The sequence below is a fragment of the Mastigoproctus giganteus genome, chromosome 13 (genome assembly GCF_048544385.1).
Source record: "Mastigoproctus giganteus isolate SK-2022 chromosome 13, ASM4854438v1, whole genome shotgun sequence".
Lineage (NCBI taxonomy): Eukaryota > Metazoa > Arthropoda > Arachnida > Uropygi > Thelyphonidae > Mastigoproctus > Mastigoproctus giganteus.
The window spans coordinates 89,119,194-89,143,049 of record NC_143587.1 but is presented as its reverse complement, the minus strand read 5'-3'; the positions used below and the strand labels follow the sequence as shown (position 1 = coordinate 89,143,049).

At 37.2% G+C, this 23,856-nt stretch overlaps 1 protein-coding gene across 1 annotated transcript in view; it reads right to left on the bottom strand.

Moving 5' to 3' along the window:
• Positions 1–381: 381 nt before the first annotated feature.
• The window catches only part of LOC150076249 (plexin-B-like), a 705,969-nt gene continuing 682,494 nt past the window's right edge, over positions 382–23,856 (bottom strand). The window contains exons 35-36 of the mRNA XM_090387297.1: positions 823–897; positions 382–417 (exon numbers count right to left, since the gene is read on the bottom strand). Coding sequence (XP_090243423.1) covers positions 382–417; positions 823–897 — 111 coding nt within the window. The remainder of the gene's footprint in view (positions 418–822; positions 898–23,856) is intronic.

Sequence of the window (23,856 nt, the reverse complement as noted above, 5' to 3'; positions counted from 1 at the left end):
ATAAAGTTTGAGACATGAGATTACTGAAAGTATGCGAAATTTAGTTAGTCATTCAAAATTATAATTGTTGTGAAAAACTGTATATATTTATTTTGTTTCATAGACTTGTTTTATTCATGCAGTAACCATTGGTATGAGAATTGCTAAGTTGGTGGTTGTCGGCAAAGTGTTTAAAGCTACATGTGTCAATTGTGGCTAGAAGCTTGACAGAACTTTAAACTGAAGTGGGATGCTTCAATTTAATTGGGATTGTTTGCATGCTAATGATTTATGGGATGCAACCACATGAGAATAAACATTTATGTTACTTCAAGACTTTAGCATTAACAATTTTATTAATTGTTAATTAGCATTAACGATTTTTGCCAACAATGTTTGTCTTTAATGAGGAATTTGCAGCCTACTTGAATGATTATTCTAATTCAAAACAGAAATTGTGTGTAATATAATTTATGTGAGTTGTCATTTTATCTGCTGCATGAAGGCTAAAGGAATATCTCACCTGAACATTAAGATTGCATTAGGAAACAAGACTATCTAATAGATAGTCTTGAGCAAGTTGTTCCTACCAAAATGTTATCAGATCTCACCCATTTTACTGTTGGGGAGTGGGGAAATAATATTTTTCATGTTACTATTCAACAGTTGAATGGATGATTATGAAAACAGTAGTACAACCAGTGGAGAGTTTTTATTTCTCTGTGTTTTGACAGTATTCATTTCTTCAATATCTGGAATACCATTTTGGTCATAACTTTGTTCAAGCAAATTTTATAATATGTAATCATATCAATAATAGTACTTTAATAAATTTATACTTACTGGTTCACTGTACTTCACAACATATACGTACAATTCTTTAAGAGCACTACTGGTATCAAACTCTCCACGATGAGACTGAAAAAGAAAAATTTCAGAAGTAACTGGTTAGTTAATTATAATTGCTCAATTGATTACTTAAGGAGATGAGATTTTTAAAGAAGTGAGTTCATTTTTAAATTTTGGTGGTTAATGCTACATTTTTTTAGCATGTCTAAATCTAATGCTAATCAAATATTAAGAGTAGTAATTTTAATGTGTAAGCCTTGTGAATGTTTACTATTTTGACATACAATGGAATTACCCTGTTATGAATGCAATGGGAAAAGAATCAGCAGATAATCCTGTGAATGCCCTGATAATCAGAGCATATTCACAAATATTCAGATTTCCCTATCTCTTTTAGAGAGAGAGAGAGAGAGAGAGAGAGAGAGAGAGAGAGCTCCTATATGAATATCAATAAGCAAATATTGGGATAACTAATTCTCAAAGAAATCAAAACCAAATGAAAAGGTAATATTAGTTGTTTTACTGTACATAACAAAGGATAATTTTAAAACTTACAAATGGGGGGGGGAACTAGTTAAATCAAATGAAGAAACTAAGCAGAATGCAGTACTTTAGAATTCTAATAGGGAACAGAAGTGGGAACCATTGAGGCAACTGAGATAATGAGGTGTCAGCAGAGACAGAATAATGGCATAAACAGCACCCTGGTACAGGGCACATCAGGATGCAAATAGATACCTGACTGCTCTTATTCAAGTTTGAGAGAGCAAAATATTCAGTTGTTTTGATTAGTCTTGTGGCATTTTATGCTACAAGACTTTTAGTGACCTTTTCTTATAGAATGGATCCAAATTCTTATTATTCTGATCCAAAAAGATGCTTTTTTGCATCACAATAACTTTATATTGGATTTTCCATATGTATGTATGTAAGAAAATGCTAAACTGTAACTCACTTAGTAGTCACTAAGTGATTTCCTCTGAGTTTCAATGTATTTAATGTGTTCCAAAAAAAAATAAGACTATGCAAAATCAAGTTATAACTTGTGGTTAGGTGCCTGGGGAAGGTTTAAAATTTTTTGGTATAATTATTGAACATATGAGAAATTTGGGGGGGGGGAATACCCATGGATGCTAATATTAGCTTATTTATTACCATAAGGATATAAGTTGATACATAAAATAAAAGCATCACAGCATTATTTTTAAGTAAAGTAAAGTAGATTTTAGGTGGCACTGATCATAGTGTATTGATTTGGCATTTATTCAAAGAAATAACCACTGTTTAGAGTAAACAGAAGGTTTCTGTATTTGCAAAGGTAATTATAATGGGTTGACATTTCTTTTTAAACTCTTTTCAGTAAGACCAATTGATGATGCTTAAAAAATGTAAATGAATAATGGGATATGTTCAGAGAAGTAATCACAGAGGCCACCAAGTGTTTTATGCTATGAGATGTTGTTTTTGACAAATTTCAGATGAACTGATGGGTACAGAATCCTACAGTAAGTAAACTACTACTGCCATAGACCTATCAATATGTTCTCCAAAACTGTTCCCAATTATTCAGTGGTTAGTTTTAAGTAATCCACTGAATAGTGATCATTTGCAAATTGCAAACAAATAGAACCTCACGTATAGCCAGCCACATAAAATGGAAATGTAATTAAGTTACTCTAGGAGTTAGGCAGGTTCAAGCAGATTATATTGATGGTTTGATTGTTGAGGACCTGGCTCAGGTAGCTGACAAACTGAATGAGTATTTTGCATCTACATTCACACATGAGGAGTTATTCAGGGAGGGGAATGGCAGAAGTTTATCAAACTCTGGCAGGAAGCTAAATGATTTTGTAATAACTGAGAGCAAAGTGGAGGAGAAATTGCTGAAGTTAAACATAAGAAAAACACCTGGAGTGGATGGATCTATCCATGGAATCTATCCAGTTATATTAAAGGAGGCAGCAAAGGAAGTAAGCAAACCCTAAGCCATAATTATGAGGGCTTCCTTGGACTCTGGGGAGGTCCCCATGGACTGGAGATGTGCAAATGTGATCCCAATTCACAAAGTGACAAGTAATTACAGACCTGTTAGTTAATTTCTGTTCTGGGGAAATTAATGGAGGCACTTGTTAAAGAAGTGCTACAGGATCATCTAGACAAGACTGCAGTTATAGTTCAGACACAGTCTTGTCTGAGGGAAAGTCTTGTCTGACCAATTTGATTGGATACTACAATGAGGTCACAAAGGAACTGGATGCAAAAAATAATTTTGATATCATATACAGTCGTCCCTCAATTTGCACTGTTTCGCTATTGTGCAGTCAGGTACTTACTACCAAAATTTTAGAATGTGTGGTGAGTTTCGCTATCTGCTCGATTTTTGTTTACAAAACTTCAAAAATAGGAACGAAGAGCAGATTTTGAAAATTTATTTGTGTTTTTCTTGATTGAAGATTTCATTGAAGGAGGAACATTTCACCATAATAACATAAAATCCCACAGAATTCCAGCTATCAGTATTATTGCAGCAAATGCAATAAGATCGATAAAGCCCAAATTGTTTTTGTTTTATGGTTGTGATCTCCAGAAATGTGCTTTAGAAAAATATCACAAAGGCGTTTAAAACTGATTCTTATAACCAAATGTAGCAATAAATAAATGGTGGTGTGTTTGTCTGGTTATTTTTGAAACAACTTCCTCATTTGGGAATCCCCTTCATCAGTTATCCTACTTTAGCCATTCAGACAATCTTTTTTCTGGTTCGGTGCAATGTAAAGCAGCGATTTCCAAACTGGGAGGTGCAGACTAGTGCAAAAGGAGGCGCGAAAAGTTTAAAAGAAATGTAATTTTCATAACATAACATATATAAATAAAAAAATATATACATATAAATAAAGTTTCAAAACATAACATTAAATTTTATAACCTATTTTTTAAAGTATTTATCACATTTATCATATTAAATTACTAACGATTACTTACTGATAATAATCGTTAGTAATTTAGAAGTTGTAGTTCTAAATTACGTTAGTTCTAAATTACTAATGTAATTTAGAACTAAAGATACTTATTATTTCATGTAGTATTAATAATTATTGTATTAAAAATAAGAAATTGCACAATTATAGATGCTTTACTTCAAGGGAGGCACTGGGAAAATTTTACAGGTCAAGGGAGGCGTGGGCTCAGAAAGTTTGAGAACCGCTGATGTAAAGCATTTTAATTGGTAAGCATTCTTTTTCTGATTTAATATTTCTTGTCTTTAATTAGTGCCTACAATGAAGAAAGCAACCAAATAAATTTTAAATTTAGAGGAAAAATTAAAAATCGTTAAGGAGTTAGAAAATGGCAAAAAGGTTGTGACATTGGCCAAGAAATACAGCATAAATGAATCTAGCATTCGACGAATTAGGGAAAATGCTGAGAAAATTAAAAGTTCAGTTATCTGTTCCACATCATTGGTTGCACAAAGCATTACAAAAGTGAGAAATTCTATAAGTAAAGTGAAGTGTATTTAGTGTCAAACGGCACCAGGGGTTTCCCCCCATCTCTGCATTGCTTTCATTGTAAGTGTACCAGTTCACTGGAAAGGCCAGAGATTTAAAAGTGGATGGATATTGTATGAGCGTAGTGTTGTTTTTCTGGCCATTTAGCCACTAGACCCCTGCTGGAGCCCAACATTGCTCACACTTGGCCCCACGGAGGCAGACCAGGTACACCAGTATTGAGAAATTATTTACTCTGGCAGAGAAATCCTATAATAGAGAAAACTGAAAAATTACTTTCTCTTTGGATAAAAGATCTTAATGAAAAAAAGAGTGCATCTTAATTCAGATATTATTTGCACCAAAGCTTTGCAAATTTTTAATTGCTTACAAGAAGAAGACAGTCCATCCAATATAGATGTTTTTCAAACCAGTAAGGGTTGGTTTTAAAATTTTAAAAAATGTCAGTCTTCACAATCTGAAATTAACGGGTGAAGCAGTCAGTGTAAATACAGAAGTTGCTTCTTTGTATCCGAAAACTTTAAAGGATGTTATTGCGAATGAGGGCTATCTGGCAAGTCAAGTGTTTAATGCTGATGAGACAGACTTATTTTGGTAGCATATGCCAAGCCGAACATTCATTTCAAAAGAAGAAGAGAAAACTGCTCCACCTTTCAAAGCTGCAAAAGATAGGTTAACATTTTTGTTATGTGGCAATGCAGAGGGTGACTAAGTGTAAACTGCTTCTAATTAATATGTCAGGAAATCCTTGCACTTTTAAATGAATATCAAAAAGCTCCTTACCAGTTCATTGGAAATTGAGCAAAAATGCCTGGATGAGAGCTAAAATCTTCAAGGATTGGTTTTTAAATTGCTTTTGGGTTGAAACAAAAAAATATTGGATGAAGAAGAACGTAGCATTCACAAAATTTTGATAATGCACCAAGTCATCCTGCACCTAAATGTGAAAGTTACCTTTCTTCCAGCGAATGAATATAAGTTCGTTAATTCAGCTGATGGACCAAGGTGTTATAGCTTCCTTTAAACTTTATTACCTAAGAAGATCTTTTTTAAAATTGGTTGAAGCTACTGATGGAATAGGCAGTCTTTCAATTTGAGAATATTGGCAGAATTATAACATTCTTGATGCTGTAAAAAATATTGAGTTCGTTCGGGGTGAAGTCAAGAACTCAATAATGAATGCAGTGTGGAAAAAGCTGTGGCCAAAAAGCTACACTAAAGAAGCCATGGTCGTTGAGATTGTGAAAATTGGCAAAATGATTAATGGAGATAAATTTGAAGAATTGGAACCAGCAGAAATCACAGAAGTCCTTGAATCTCATAGAGAACAATTATCAGTGGACAATATTTTTTTGGAAAGTGAAGATGACAAAAACGATAAAAACAAAGAACATGCACACAAAAATTTGACTGCGAAGAGACTCTGAGTTTCAAAACTTGCAAATCAGCTTAGCCAAGCTCTGGATATGGATCCTAATTTGGTGAGGAGTTTAAATTTTTGCAGAACTTTATTATTAGCTTTAGTTCCTTATGAAGAAATTTAAAGAGAAAAAACAGAGTGCTTCTAAGCAAACAATTTGAACCAATTTTTTTTCAAAAAGTGCTAGATACTGTTGCAAGTTTATCACAGGAAAACAGCGATGAAGAAGCAATGAATTTAAATTAAAAATCTAGAGGTAAATATCAGCAAGATTAATTTTATGCACATGTTTGTAATTTTTTTCTTACCGAATGAAGACAATTTTTTTCTATTTAAACATAACCCCCATGCAAATCGAGGGATGACTGTTAGTTAGTTAGTTATTTGGTTTTTAGGAGCATTAGCAACTAAGGCCATATTGCTCCGGGATATGCGGTGGTCATTCCCTGACATTTCCACATCCTCCGTATTTGGTGGTGACAGGCTCGAACCCCGGTCTAATCAAGAAGCGTGTGCTACGCACTGCTTTTTTTTTTTTTTTTTTGATTTGGTAGTTGTTGGCACATCGGCTTCTGTGGCCATATTGCACCTCCCAAGGTTTTTGCAGTACTTTGATCCAAGCCCGAGGCGGGAATCGAACCCGCGACCTTTGGGTTGCCGGGCAGGTACTTTACCCACTCGGCTTGCCCGGTCGGCTACGCACTGCTGCTCCTTCCCACCTGGCTACAGAGGCGCCTGGGATGACTGTACTTGGATTTCAGGAAAGCTTCTGATACTGTTGCACATGGAAAATTACTGTACAAGTTGGAGCAGTATGGTATTAAGGACAAGTTGCTGCTGTGGATAGAGGGATGGTTGAGTGGAAGAAGACAGAGTGGTGACACCACTCTGTCTTGCTCTTCATGGACTAATGTTATTAGTGGTGTCCCTCACGGGACCATTGTTGTTTTCTGTATTTATCAATGAAGGTATATCAGGCTTAATGTGGTAGTTTGAATATCATACGAAGGTTGGCAGGGTTCTTAATAACACTAATGACAGTATGCTACTGCAACATTAGCATTAGCTCAGGAATATGATGCAAGAAAGAAAACTTATACAGCATCAGCCAAAAAAAAAAAACCCAACATTCCCATTTCACCCATCCATTCACTCCAAATGTTTGTCTAGTTCAGCCTTTAATTTATTTAAGCTATAAACTTTCACAACAACAAGTTGGAAGACTGTTCCAGCAATCACCTGCCCAAACTTCTGCACATCTATTCTACAACTGTCTTTCCTCATTTTGAATCTATGCCCCCTCAGGTTCTTAATCTGAGCAAGCGAAATTATCCCGTGAGCATTGAGCCTGCTCAAACCATTCAAGGCCTTATACACCCCGATCCACCAGAATTCAGCGTGCTTAGCCCATTCAACGCCTTATACACCTCAATCAGATCACCTCATAGGTGCCACTGCAATTTGCAGAACTTAAGCCTTTCCTGGTAAGAGGACTCCTTTGCTCCCCTCATCAACCACATCCAACTCTACATCTTTCCTAAAAGGAGGCATCCAGACCTGTACACAGTACTCAAGATGTGGCTTGACCATTGTCAGGTACAATGGGATAATCACCTCCTTTTCCCTAGTAGCAATATTCCTGTATATAATTGACAATACTCCATGACCTTCTCTGGCAGCTTTTCTGCATTGCTCAGAAAACTTCATATCTGACTTCATAATTATCCCCAGTTCTTTTTCATTATGCACCTCCCTGAGTGTAGTACCACACATCTGGTACATTTATAATTAAGCTTACAATAAATTACTATTTACAGTATAAAACAATTAAAATACCAGGTTAAAAGTGATAAAATATCATAAAATACAATAAAATATACCAAGTTAAAAGCGATAAAATATCTGAAGCTTTCGAAGGCTCCGCCTTCTTTCTCAGCAGTGCGCTTTTTACTTTATAGTGCAACTTTAAATACCCGCAGGTTCATGGCACACGTCACGTGATTTGATGGCACGTGCACTGTTCTCGTGCGTGTCAGAACCAGAAGTAGCTCGGGAGCACGTCAGGTGGAATCGTTCATCTCCTCTAAGGATCACTGCCTCAAAGAGGGGATGGATACGCATACCCCTGTCTCTATTAATATTGTTCTCAATGGAACTAATCCGAAAGCTCTCGAGCCACTTGCGGTCCCAAAACCTATGTGCCCGGTCAATGATAACTGCTTTCTGCCAACCTTTGTATCATCTGCAAACTTGGACATTAAGTCTGATATACCTTCATCAATATCATTAATAAATACACAAAACAACAGTGGGCCCAGCACCAAACCCTGGGGGACTCCACTAATAACATTAGTCCAAAGAGCAGCTCCATTAATTACCACTCCATCTTCTCCCACTCACCCAATCTTTTATCCATTGTAGCATCTTCCCCTTATTAATTAATAGGAGTAATTCTGAATATAAGCCTAATTCAGAGCAGTTAAGGAGCTATGCTTATGCAAATTTTGTTGGTAAAAATTATATAAAAATAAAATAAAATAAATAAGAACAAGCAGACACATGACTAGTATGAATAAACATTTTACCAGGTACTTATGTGTCTGCTTATTTATTATTTCAAAATTTTAATATTATTAATTATTTTATTATATTACTTTTATCATTGAAAACTCTCCATTACTATATTTAAAAATTTAAAACAGCTGCATCTCCTTAAATCATTCAGAATGAGACACCTGCATATGAACAGGTCATATTTATCTAGATTTAGAGAAATATCCTCTGTTTAGTTAGAATAAATTGGAGTAAAGGAGAAGAAAATTAAATTTTCTTCTCCTTTACTCCAAATACAATTGAAACAGTTGAAAACTCCTTGAGCAGATCATTCCATCAACATTACGAAAATCACTTTTAAAACCATATGAAGATATTTATTATTTTATTAGATTTGCATCATCTATATTTTTTAGGTTATTAATTTTGCATATAAATTGGAAAATATCAACATAATTTTCATATAATTCAAAATGTATTTCTACCAACACGAGAGCATATTCAGTAATTTTTAAGAAAACAATATGTTGAATAATTCTTCTACATCAGCTTTAAATTTGATTACTGGATGCATATATGCTTACACAGTAGAATCAGATTTATACAAAACTGAAGGGGCAAAGGTAAAGAAATATTACAAAACATCCAACTGCTTTTCTGCTATCACAGCTTCTTGCTATGCTTGCTAAATACAGAAGCTGTCAGTTGTAAAGCGATAAGATTTCACTCTAGCTATTTGGTTAATGACTCTAGCCATGAGAAATGTATTTGTATTTGGAATGCTGGCAAGATTCACCAGCATTCCAAATACTAAATCAAGTGGATGTGAACAAAGAACACCAACACTTGGTCAGAAGTATAACATCACCAGCCAGAAAACTTAAGCAACTTTCACACGTAAAAATAGCTTTAATGGGAATTAGAAAGTCATAGTATTGCTTGGAAATTTATTTAAGCTGGTGCCTGAAGAAGAAAATTAAAACTAGATATCCTCTTATGGTAATCATTTTATAGTATTATATCCAACTTTGGCATGGGAAACATCTCCAATCAAAATTATAAAATTATATACCTGCTTCAGTTTTTTTTTTTTTTTTTTTTTTTAACAACATGATATCTTGCATAACAGAACAAAACTTAAAACTTAAGTATAAAAATAAACATGGTGTGATAAACTAATTATTTCTTAAAAAATACCCCACATCGGCCAACCTCTTAATAGCACATATAAAAAATGGCCAAATGTCAGATAACATGAACTTGACTGATATGATATTTTAGCATTAGCAGAGGCATATAATGCAAGAAAGCAAGCTTATATAGCATCAGCCAAATAAAACAAAAAAATTCCCATTTTTATCCATCCATTCACTCCAAATGCTTGTCTAGTTCTGCCTTGAACTTATTTAAGTTGTCATCCTCCACTACGACAGATGGAAGTTTGTTCCAACTATCAACCACCTGCTGGCTAAAGGCAAATTTCCACACATCTATTCTACAATTGTCTTTCCTCAATTTGAATTTGTCCCCTCAGGTGAGTAATCTGAGCAAGAGGAAGAATCCCATCAGCATTGAGCTTCCTCAAACCATTCAAAGCCTTATACACCTCATTCAGATCAATGATATATAGGAATTTTGCTAGCAGGAAGAAGGAGGTGATTGTCCCTCTGTATTAGGCAATGGTCAGGCCACGCCTTGAGTACTGTGTACAGGTCTGGAGGCCTCATTTTAGGAAGGATATAAGATTTGCTTGAGCGTGTACAGAGAAGGGCAACAAGATTGGTGAGGGGAATGAAGGGATCTTCTTACCAAGAGAGGCTTAAGTTCTGCAAATTGCAGTGGCTGGAGACTAGGCACCTGCACAGTGATCTGACTGAGGTGTATAAGGCCTTGAATGGGTTGAGCACGCTGAATTCTGATGGGATCCTTCCACTTGTTCAGATTATGAACCTAAGGAGGCATAAATTCAAATTAAGAAAAGACAAATGTAGAATACATGTGTGGAAATTTGCCTTTAGCCAGCGGGTGGTTAATTGCCGGAACAAACTTCCATCTGTCATTGTGGAAGTTGATAGGTTAAATAAATTTAAGGAGGAACTGGACAGACATTTGGAGGGAATGGTGTGATTTTTTTTTTTTTTTTTTTGGCTGATGCTGCATAAGCTCATACACTTGCTTTCTTGCATCACATGCCACTACTACTACCTTGCAGGTGCGTAGTCTCCAGATGCTGCAATTTGCAGAACTTAAGTCTGTCTTTTTACTTAAGTAAGAGCAATCCTTTGTTCCATTCACCAATCTCATTGCCCTTCTCTGTACTCGTTCCAACAGCTCTACATCTTTCCTAAAATGAGGCCTCCAGACCTGTATACAGTACTCAAGGTATCACCTGACCATTTTGTACTTATAATAGATATGTATTCATTATAATAGCAAGCTATGGAAGGATTATTATCTCCCCCTCATTTTCTGCTACTGTATGAAATGGTGATTCACTTACATAACTGATATTGCTAAGTGAATTACAATTCCTGACTTTTATACACGGGCAAAAAGGAAGGGGATAGTGTTCTTATTATATCTTGCAGTTAAAATGAATATTTTATGCAGGGAAGCAGTATTTTCCTATGTACTACTTATATAAAATTCAGGACCTGTGATTCACTTCCATAAATAATTGTAAGTGAAGTACCAAATATCATAGCAAGCAATCCCGACATTCTGATGACTGCATAGTTAAAAAGTAGGTGTCTTCTATGCTGTGCTGTTGGATAACATATTTGATGGTGTTCAGGGGCCAATATAACTACTGAGTGGGAATCTTCAAACAGCCAACTGAAGAAAATGAATATGAAGTAAAGCCCCAACAGCAAACGAAACATTGTTAGTTTTGGGAAAATAAAAGTTCACAGATGGGCCACATAAAATTAACACTATGCTGTAATAGTGAATGAGAGTATGCAACTGGGTGTTTGAGTGATGTGGGAGTAACAGATGGCAGATGATATACTGATTGGCATTTGGGTATAATAGACTATAACATCATAGTTTTAAGTGACTGAATGAAGCAATATTTCAGTAATAATTGAATTGGCACTTAACTAAAAGCAGATTGCTGATAGGGTTCTGGTAACTTATGGATAGTTTTCCGTAGTCTTTCTTTACCCTTGCTATTCAAGGGACCTAAATTTTCAGGTTTTATAATTAACACAAGGTCTGCCAAAAGTGTTAAAACTTATCCCCCCCCCTTTTGTTGTTGTACATGTATCTAACAATAATAAGAAATATAACAAAAATAAAAAAAGCCTTGTCTAATAATAAAAATTTTGTTTAGATTTTCTTTTATTTATAAGATAAACTAAGAGAAAAAAAATACACAATTGAAATAAAAAATATAGTATATATGTAATTAGTATCACAAAGTAATAAAAGAAGAATTACAGTCTTAGTACTGAAAGAAACGTACAAACCAATTAACTGTTTAATTTAAAGTAAAAAAACGTAATTTTGTTTGCACAGTTTTTCTTATATGCATTCTTAGCCACAGCTTTGACAATATCAAATGCCATAGTTGTTTTTTAATTGAAATTACTTCAGGCCAACACATTCTCCATTATGTTCAGTGCATTTTAGGCACTTTTTAGAAGGCAGAGTTTGTGCTTCACTTTTACTTTCAGCACTAGTAACAAAAACCATTTGTGTTTTCAAGTACCCAATTTCTCAATGTTGCTATTACATTCATTTGCTGAACTGTGTTTTTTGATGATATTCTCCCCTAAGCCTCTCTTTCTGAAGCAGTTGTTCACTTCAGAAAGGGGGCGCTGACTCTCTTTAGAAAATACAGCAAGTTACAGGCTCCGAAAAAAATGATAAGTTTTTGCTTTTTATTTTCATAATTGTTATTTTATATTGTACTTAATACGTAGTCTTATAGTTCTAATTACGCTGGTTATTTTTATTTTAATTTGTATAAACAGTTTTTGTAGATATACGTAATACTTTATAAAACCGTTATTTCATTCGAATATTGCAGGCATTGTTTTTGTATATAGTGATAGGGAATTCAAATTTTTAATTGAGGTAGTTAGGTAGCTCTAACGTATAATTATAGAAACAGTAATACGCTTCACTGTTTCTATTAGATAGCGTAGTATTGACATTTAATTTAAATTAATTTATTGATCTTATTAATTTAAAATATCATGCCCCAAACTAGAGCAGCAAAGCAAAGGGCACAAAGTGGCAGGAGTGCTGTGACTCGGGGAAGAACTGCGGGGGCGATTCTCCAACGCATCACAGCCTAAAAAAATGTGCAACTTGTGAAATGTTTGCCGAACTATCTGGAACGGAACATGATATTGCCATGGGGGATGTCTTTTGTGTGTGCGCGATGTAAGGAAATCAGGCGACAACTCAGCGTTGTTATGGGCCTATATGAGAGTTTGAAGGACAGGGTGGATGCCCTCGAAAGATCTAAATTGAGGGGCCCATCAGGCTCTCAGCTGCCCACATCAATGCCAGAGCTTGCACTTGGTCATCACGCAACACAGCGGCAACCCACAAGGCAGATTGCGCTGGTCCCAAAGGAACTAGTAGTTGTTGGTGACTCTATTGTCAGGGAAACAGGAAATATATTGTGTAAAAAGGACAGGTGGAACAGGACCAGGGCATGTCTGCCAGGGGCAAAGGTTGATGACGTTGTAGAGCAGATATCATCTTTTAAGGGCACAAAAGGTGATATAGTTGTACACGTTGGCACTAATGATATTAAGAGTAGGAGACCGGCAGAATTACTTAACAAGTACAGGTCACTGTTGAAAAAAAGCCGTGAAGTAGGGTTGAATTTGAAAGTGTCTGCAATTCTGCCCAGACACGATAGGAGGGAGTATATGATGAGAGCCTTGTCGATCAATTCGGCCCTGGAAAGATTGTGCAAGGCTCAAGGGGTAGAATTTTTTTCAGCCTGGACTGTACTTGTTAACAGGAGAGATTGCTTCTACAGGGACGGGATACACTTAAATAGAAAGGGTGCAAGAATATTTGCTAATGCTATCGAGGCAGTGTTAGGTGGGTCGGAAAACTGATAGCTTGGGGGGATACAAGGACTAATAGTTTAACAGTAGCCGTAGGCAGAGGTGAAGGTGATTCTTGCACAACTTCTATTAGAATAAGTAGCGACCTGGAGCGAGGGGTGTTGGGGGTTTCAGGGACGGATGTCAGTCATCGTGAAACAGGTGGGTATATGGGATGTGTAAGAGTGGCTGGGAATAGGAATAGGTGCATGTATACCAATGCTAGAAGTATAGTAAATAAATTTGATGAATTTGAAGTGTTGGTCAAGACATCAAAGGCAGATATTGTTGGGATATCAGAGATGTGGTGTCACTCAGATATAAGGAATGCCGAACTGGAATTTGGGGAGTACAATGTGTACAGAGAGGATAGACAGGATAGGAAGGGAGGAGGTGTTATGCTGTTAATACAGGATAGGAAGGGAGGAGGTGTTATGCTGCATGTATACCAATGCTAGAAGTATAGTAAATAAATTTGATGAATTTGAAGTGTTGGTCAAGACATCAAAGGCGGATATTGTTGGGATATCAGAGATGTGGTGTCACTCAGATATAAGGAATGCCGAACTGTAATTACAATGGGGAGTACAATGTGTACAGAGAGGATAGACAGGATAGGAAGGGAGGAAGTGTTATGCTGTTAATAAAGAAAAATATAAAATCAAAAGAAGTGCATCCAGTTGATATAGATGAACAGTGCACTGCTGAGTCAGTTGGGTGTGATATAAGCACTGCGAAAGCAAAAATTAGAGTAGGAGTGTGTTATAGGCCTAATGACTCGAATGAGTACAATGAACAATTGTACAGAGAAATAGAGTGGGCTAGTAAATCGGAATGTCTTATAATGGTGGATTTTAACTTCCCAGATATTGACTGGAACTTGTGGGTGTTGGGCACTCACACACTAGTCAGACTTTTGTGGATTTATTGGATGATTGTTTTCTGCAGCAGCATGTTCGAGAGGCAACCAGAAAAAGTAATACTCTTGATCTGGTTATCAGCAGAGATCATTCATGTATTAGGAATTTGCAGATAAAAGAACCACTAGGTGGCAGTGATCACAGTGTACTGACGTGGGATTTACTTAAAGATTTAATTACCATCAGGGGTAAAGGAAAGGGTTTTTGCTTCCGTAAAGGCGAGTACAGTGGTCTCCGACAGTTTTTAAATTCTGTACAGTGGGATCAACTGACTATGTTACCAACAGTAAATACTAAGTGGGAAGCATTCAAGGAATTAATCTTGGAAGCTACTAAAAGTTTCATACCTATTAAGAAATATTGTTCAAGGTTTAGGCCTAAATGGTTGTCAAATGAACTAATGAGACTGGTAACAGAGAAGAAAAATGCATGGGATGCATATAAATTATCAAGCGACTCAGAAGCCTATGGCAGATATAAGTTAATCTGTAATCAGGTCACAAAGGAGGTTCGGCAGGCGAAGGCAGATTACGAGAAATCCTTGGCAAAAGATGCTAAGAAAAACAGCAAGGATTTCTTTACTTATATAAACTCTAAAAGGAAGGGGATGAATCTGATTGGTCCACTTGACATCGATGGTTAGATAGCAAACAAACCAAGTATTTTGGATCTACATTCACACGTGAGGAATTATTAAGGTTTGAAAATGGCAGAAGGTTATCAAATTGTAGCAGGGTGCTTAATGATCTTGTAATAACTGAGAGCAAAGTGGAAGAGAAATTGTTGAAGTTAAATGTAAGAAAAGCACCTGGGGTAGATGGGATCTATCCAGTTATATTAAAGGAGGTGGCAAGGCAACTAAGCAAACCCTTAGCCATAATTATGAGAGCATCCTTGGACTCAGGGGAGGTTCCCACGGACTGGAGAAGTGCAAATGTATCCCCAATTCACAAAGGGGGATCGAAGGGTGACACGAGTAATTACAGACCAGTTAGTTTAACTTCTGTTCCGGGTAAAATAATGGAGTCGCTGGTTAAAGATGCATTGCAGGATCATCTAGACAAGACTGCAGCAATAATTCAGACACAGCATGGGTTTGTTAAGGGAAAGTCTTGTCTGACAAATTTGATATTATGATGTGGTTACAAAGGAACTGGATGCAAAAAACAATTTTGATATCATATATTTGGATTTCAGGAAAGCTTTTGACACTGTTGCGCATGGAAGACTATTGTACAAATTGGAGCAGAATGGTATTAAGGGTAAGTTGCTACAATGGATAAAAGGATGGTTAAGTGCGAGAAGACAGAGGGTGGTAATCAATGGGTGCTGCTCTTCTTGGACTAATGTTATTAGTGGAGTCCCACAGGGTTCGGTGTTAGGTCCACTGTTGTTTTGTATATTTATCAATGATATTGATGAAGGTATATCAGGCTTAATGTCGAAGATTGCAGATGATACAAAGGTTGGCAGGGTTGTTAATGACAGTAATGGCAGTGTGCTACTGAAACGGGATCTAGATAATTTGGGCAGATGGCCTAACAAGTGGCAACTGAAGTTTAACCTTGAGAAATGCAAAGTACTGCATATGGGTAGAAGTAACCCCAGAGAAACATACCAACTGTGTGGTACTACTACACTTAAGGTGGTAGAAAATGAAAAAGACCTGGGAGTAACTGTGCAGTCAGATATGAAGTTCTCTGAGCAATGGAGACAGGCTGCCAGGGCAGGTCATGGGGTTTTGTCAATGATATATAGGAATTTTGCTAGCAGGGAAAAGGAGGTGATTATCCCTCTGTATAAGGCAATGGTCAGGCCACGCCTTGAGTACTGCGTACAGTTCTGGAGACCTCATTTTAGGAAGGATGTAGATTTACTTGAGCAGGTACAGAGAAGGGCAACAAGATTGGTGAGGGGAATGAAGGGATCCTCTTACCAAGAGAGGCTTAAGTTCTGCAAATTGCAGTGGCTGGAGACTAGGCACCTGCGCGATGATCTGATTGAGGTGTATAAGGCCTTGAATGGATTGAGCACGCTGAATTCTGATGGGATCCTTCCACTTGTTCAGATTACGAACCTAAGGGGGCATAAATTCAAATTAAGAAAAGACAGATGTAGAATAGATGTGCGGAAATTTGCCTTTAGCCAGCGGGTGGTTAATTGCTGGAACAAACTTCCATCTGTCGTTGTGGAAGTTGATAGCTTGAATAAATTTAAGGAGGAACTGGACAGGCATTTGGAGGGAATGGTGTGATTTTTTTTTTTTTTTTTTTGGCTGATGCTGCATAAGCTCATACATTTGCTTTCTTGCATCACATGCCACTACTACTTGATGCAATACTATCCCAAGCAATAACAGTATTTCAGACAGCATTCAAGTATTCTGCTTTGGCTGCAAATTGTTTCCTCATTCTATGCTGTGAATCAAGTACTTTATCAGGCAGGTTCTTTGTACTCTCTTTAGGTTATAAACCTTGATCCAGTGGCTGCATAAAACTGGTGGTAATGGGAGGACAAAAAAAAACAGAAGCAAGCCGTATTTTCATTAATCATTTATCACTGCAAGGCACATTAATTCCATTAATGTGCCTTGCAGTGATCTAGAATAAACAAAATCTTGCTTTTTTTCTAAAGCCTTCTTCTGTCCACAATAATCATGACTAAAAATATTTGACCATAAGCGAAGCACTTTGATTAGCCTCATAATTGCACAGAAGTTAGTTAATTCCTTTAAAACATCTTGGCTTGGAAAATTTACTAACTGCAATGGGAATCTGCCTGGCAACCCAAAGGTTGCGGGTTCGATACCCGCCTCGGGCTTGGATCAATGTACTGCAAAAACCTTGGGAGGTGCATTATGGCCACAGAAGCCTATGCGCCAACAACTACCAAAAAAAAAAAAAAAAAAAACCTGCAATGGAACAGTTTAGTATGCCATCTACACTGCAGCATAACAGAACAGTGATTCTTTGTTTACTTAAATTTCCACCATTAAGACTCTCCTTGAACAGCAAGTGTTTTGTTTGGCAGATAATTATAAAATATCCTTTTCTTCATATTTTTTAAGAATGAATTGTACAGAACACGACAAGTCTGTAGACTTTTTTGTGAAATGATCCAAATTTCAAGCATGCTGCTTGTTGAGTTGATTCAAACTTGCTGGAAACATTTCCTGCAACAAAATTATTTCTCTCTCCTAAAATCTTTGGGCCAACTACTGCTGCATTTTAAGTCACTAATTCCATGTTTTTGAGCTAGATAATCAACCCACATCTACAAGTTGGTCACAAGGGTCATTACTAACAGATTAGACAGAATACTTGATGAGAATCAACCGAAAGAGCAAGCTGGCTTTAGGACAGGATTCTCAACTATGGATCACCTTCACGTAATATCACAGCTAATGGAGAAAGCAAATGAATATAAAACACCATTATGCCTGGCATTTGTGGATTATGGAAAGGCATTTGACTCCATACAGCATAAGGCAATGTTTCGGGCACTGGAAAGACAACGCATTGATACCCCATATATTATGATTTTGAAGAAAATATATGAGAGTGCTACCTCCTTTATTAGACTAGACAAAGACAGTAGCAAATTTAAAATCGAGAAAGGAGTTCGACAAGGAGACACAATATCTCCAAAGCTGTTTACTGCTGCCCTTGAGGAAGCTTTCAGAAGATTAGACTGGTCGCAGAAAGGAGTCAATGTGAACGGAGAGTACCTAAACCATTTACGATTTTCAGATGAAATTGTGGTCATAAGCCACGATCCCAAAGAATTAGAGGAAAATCTTAATCAGTTATTCACAGTTAGTAAGGATTTTGGACTAAAGATGAATATGGCTAAAACAAAAGTAATGATGATCAACTATGCCACGGAAAGGGAAATAATGATTGAAGGAGCAGTAATTGAAAAGGTGGAGTCATATACTTACCTGGGACAAGTTATTAGCTGTAATAATGATAAATGGCTGGAAGTCAAGAGAAGAATAAATTTTGGATGGATAGCATTCAGGAAATATAGTCACATACTGAAGAGCAATATCCCAGTTTGTCTGAAACGTAAAATAATGAATCAATGTATACTCCCCACCATGACTTATGGAAGTGAAACTTGGGCACTCACCAAAAGAATGGAAGAGAAGCTGAGAACTACACAGCGAAGAATGGAACGAATTATATTGGGAATCAGACTGTTAGATAAGAAGAGAAACACATGGATTAGGCAGCAAACTCAAGTAAAGGACATTCTTATCAAAACTAAAGAACTAAAATGGTCTTGGGCAGGACACATAGCTCGAAGACATGATGACAGATGGACTAAGAAAATAACAGAATGGTACCCAAGAGGAGCTAGAAGAAAACCTGGAAGACAAAGGCGGAGATGGATAGATGAAATTCATGAGTTTTTGAGTAGTAAATGGATGGCCAGTGCTCAAAACAGAAGGAACTGGAAAGTTGCTGAAGAGGCCTTCATCCTGCAGTGGATTGAAAATGGCTGATGATGATGATGAATCAACCTTTTCTTGAAAAATTGGACCTGATACTTGCAAATTAGATGCACACATTTGTTGGTACCACTCAAAGTTTTGTTATGAGCTCCACATGTTTTGCACTATGAAATCTTTGCTGTTTTTTTATTGCTTCTATAGTGTCATATATTTCAAGTTTTTTTTTTCCCCCTCCAGTTCTTTAGTATTGTAGACATAAAAGGCTCTGGTTGCGGAAGAGAACAGTCGGTGGATTTTTGGCTGCTGTAAAGGGATAAGTATTTTTAATTTTTACCGTATTCTACGTTAATTAACATACTACATACTAAATTTTTTTTTTTATCAGAGATATTAAATAGGTTTAGTGGCATTTGTTAGCTTCTTATTTTGAATTTAACTAAAGGTAAAGGGACATTGAATTCTTTTGAAAGATCTGTTTCATCTTGTTCGTTCCTTTCTTCTATTCTGGCTTACTGAACAATTCCTCCGCTTCCATTTGGTAGGAGAGGAAAGTACCTTATGCTTTCTGTCTGGTGTATGCTTTAGTCTGCTTAGCTAGGTTGCCCTGTCAGTAGCTTAATCTCCCGACAGTATAGTTTGGGTCACTGGTGCATAAAAGGCTCTGATCGTGGACTAGAACAGTTGATGGATTTTTGGCTGCTGTTAAGGGATAAGTATTTTTAATTTTTACCGTATTCTTCGTTAATTAATATACTAAATTTTTTTTTATCAGAGTTATTAAATAGGTTTAGTGGCATTTGTTAGCTTCTTATTTTGAAAGTAATGACTCCCGGCATTGGGGCCAATATTGTTGAACTAGCTGCCATATTGTAGTCAATAAGAAATAGCGTAACGTATATATATATATATATCTCGAACTGATAGCGTAAGGTATAACATAAATCTAGATAGCGTAATATGAAGCACTGTATTAGGAATCTGTTAGCTTATTATAGTATTATCAATTAATCAAAAATATTATTAATCTTATTAAATATCATTGTTAATTAAATTGAATTTAAACAGAAATCATTACCCAGACTAGAGCTGCGAAGCAAAGATCACAGACTAGCAAGAGTACTGTGACTTGGGGAAGAAACGAAGGGAGCGATTCTCCAACGCATCACAGTCTCAAAAAATGTGCAAAATGTGAAAAGTTTACAGACCTTCTAAAATGGGAGACTTTTCTCATAGATGCCCATCAGAACCCAAATCAGTTTTCTGATGGGTGTCTATGAGAGCTTGAGGTGTAGGGTAAATGCCATCAAAGAAATTAATATAAAGGGCCCATCAAGCTCTCAGCTGCCCAGCTCAATGGCAGAGCTCAATCCTGTGCATCAGGCAACACAGAGGCAATCTCCAAGGCAGAATGGCTCGTCTAGCAGGAAATAGTTATTGTTGGTGACTCCATTGTCAGGGAGACTGGGAATATATTATGTAACAAGGATAGGTGGGACAGGACCAGGGTATGTCTGCCAGGGGCAAACGTTGATGATGTTGTAGAGCAAATATCATCTTTTAAGAACACAAAAGGTGATATTGTTGTACATGTTGGAACTAATGACATTAAGAGTAAGAAATCTGCAGATTTACTCAACGAGTTAGGGTTGAATGTGAAAGTGTCTGCCATTCTGCCCAGACACGATAGGAGGGAGTATATGATGAGAGACTTGTTGATCAATTCAGCCCTGGAGAGATTGTGCAAGGCACAAGGAGTACAATTTTTTTGAGCCTGGTCTGTGCTTGTTGACAGGAGAGATTGCTTCTACAGGGATGGGGTACACTTAAATAGAAAGGGTGCAAGAATATTTGCTGATGCTATCGAGGCAGTGTTAAGTGGGTTGGAAAACTGCTAGCTTGGGAGGATACACAGACTAAAAGGTTAACAGTGGCTGAAGGCAGAGGCAAAAGTGATTCTTGCACTGCTTCTATTAGAATGAGCAACAGCCTGGACAGCAAGGCAATGGGGATTTTCAGGATTGCTGGGAGCCATAGTGGAACAAGTAAATACATGGGCTGTGTTAGGGTAACTAAGAGTAGAAACAGGTGCATGTTTACTTGCATGTACACCAATGCTCAGAGTATAGTTAATAAATTTGATGAGCTTGAAGTGCTAGTCAAGACATCAAAGGCAGATATTGTTGGGATATCAGAGATGTGGTGTCACACAGACATAAGCAGTGCAGAACAATGGGCACAGAAAGGACAGATAGGAAGGGGTTATGCTGTTAGTTAGGAAACATAAAATCTAAGGAAGTGCATCCAATTTATGTTGGTGGACAATGTAATGTTAACATTAGCATTAGTAGAGGCATTTGATGCAAGAAAGCAAGCTTATGCAGCCTCAGCCAAAAAAAAAAAAAAAAAAAAAAACACACCACTTCCACTTCACCCCTCTGTTCTTTTGAAATACCTGTCCAGCTGAGCCTTAAATTTATTTAGGCTATCAACTTCCACGACAAGGGATGGAAGTCTGTTCCACCAACCAACTACCCGCTGGCTAACGGCAAATTTCCGCACGTCTATCCTACATCTGTCTTACCTCAATTTGAATTTATGCCCTCTCAGGTGATTATTTTGAGCAAGAGGAAGTATCCCATCAGCATTGAGCATGCTCAAACCCTTCAAGGCTTTATACACCTCTATCAGATCACCTTGCTGGTGCCTAGTCTCCAGACACTGTAATTTGCAAAACTTAAGCCTTTCTTCGTAAGAGCACCCCTTTGTTCCATTCACTAATATTGTTGCCCTTCTCTGTACTCGTTCTAGCAGCTCTACATCCTTCTTGAAATGAAGCCTCCAGACCTGAATACAGTACTCTAGGTGTGACCTGACCATTGCCTTATACAAGGAAATAATCACCTCCTTGTCCCTGCTAGACAAATTCCTGTATATCATTGACAGTACACCATGAGCTACTCTTGTAGCCCGTCTGCACCGCTCAGAGAACGTCATATCTGCCTGCACAATTACCCCCAGGTCCTTTTCATTCTCTACCACTGTCAGTGTAGTACCACAGAGTTGATACGTTGCACTGGGGTTGCTGTTTCCCATACGTAGTTATTGTTATGTTATTATTTGGTTTTTAGGAGCATTAGCAACTAAGGCCATATTGCTCCGGGATATGTGGTGGTCATTCCCTGATCTTTCCGCATCCTCCATATTTGGTGGTGACGGGCTCGAACCCCGGTCTAATCAAGAAGCGTGTGATATGCACTGCTGCTCCTTCCCACCTGGCTACGGAGGGGCCCCATATATAGTACAGTCAGTCCTCGTATAGCACGAAAGTTGTGTTCCTAGAAACCCTCGACAATGCAAAATCGTGCAATATAAACAACAGGCCCTATGGGAAAAGTAGGGTTAGGTGCCGACCACCCAAGATTGAACACACATTTGTAACCAAAATATTACCAAACACAATAAATAATCGTAATAAAATAAAATAGTTACGTATTTTATTACGACTATTACGTAATAAAATATTGCTAAGGCTTTTGCTTCTATCGTAAGCAGACTTGTTTTTTGTTTGATTTTCTATCCAAACAGATGACAGCCGTTCCATCTCTTCCAATTCTTTGTTTCTTAATCTAATGGATTTTAATTACACTTTGAGTTGTTCCTGCTATGAAAGTTGTTTTTATTTTCTCTGCATTCTTTGTAATTCTCGATGTTGCCTCATTTAGGTCTGTAGCACGTGCAATATCACATGGTCTTTCATTTCACTCAAAGCGTTTCACAATTTCATATTTTTTCTCTATCGACAGAGGCGGACTGGCCATAAGCCTTACCGGGGAAACCCCGGTGGGCCGGAGGGATTTTGGCCATAAACCATAGTATGAGGCCAGGTTATAATACCTCTCATGTTTGGGGTTCTCATAAAAAAAAAAAAAAAATTTTCCCAGGTAAGAATTTTTGACCCAGTTCGCCTCTGTTTATCGATATTCCTTTTCTTTTTCTCTCTGAATCTACAGTGTCTTCACCAGGATGCTTTCTTTTCACACCTTTTAAGTATTTTACTCATTTTTAGGGAATAAAGCACAACTACAAAATGAGGAAGCACGCTTGATACACATAAACAAAGCTGTGCGTGTGTAGCAACTGAATAAACAACACCGTAAAGGCAGAGATACACAATTAACACTTCACATTTTACTAAAGCACATTTCTAGGGGTTACTACCATAAAACAAAACAATTTCCAGTTGCGTTTCTGCTAGTGGAATCTGTTATAAACTGGTAGTAAACTCGATCTAATTGCATTTGCGATAATACCGATAGCTGGAATTGTGTGGGTTTTTAAGTTATTGTGGTGAAATGTGTTTTCCCTTCACTGATATAAAAAACATAAATACATTTTCAGAATCTTCTATTCATACCTATCGTGTTGCGTTCGGTTGGGGTGATTCCGCGTTCGACTGCCATTTCTTTTAAACACAAAGGCGAATCGTGCATAAGCGAATTCGGTTCGTGTTATATAAGACATCGTTCCCCTATTTATAAACTGTGTATGATTGAATTCGTGTAATGTAAACACGTGTTATACGAGGACTGACTGTACTCATTTGCCACCTCTCAGCCCATCTGCTCAACCTTTCCAGATCCTGTTGCAGTAGCATAGTGTCACTAGTGTCCTTGACAACCCTGCCAACCTTCGTATCGTCTGCAAACTTGGACATAAGCTTAATATACCACCATCAATATCATTTATAAATACAGAAAACAATAATGGATCCAATACTGAACCCTGAGGGACTCCACTAATAACATTAGTCCATGATGAGCAGTGTCCATTGATTAACACTCTCTGTCTTCTCCCCCTCAACCACCCCTTTATCCATAGCAGCAATTTGCCTCCAATGCCACACTGCTCCAATTTGTGCAGCAATCTTCCATGTGCAACAGTATCAAAAGCCTTTCTAAGATCCAAGTATATAATATCAAAGTTATTCCCTGCATCCAGTTCTTTTGTGATTGCATCATAGTATCCAATCAAATTGGTCAGGCAAGACTTCCCCTTAACAAAACCATGCTGTGTCCGAGCTATAACTGAAGTCTTGTCTAGA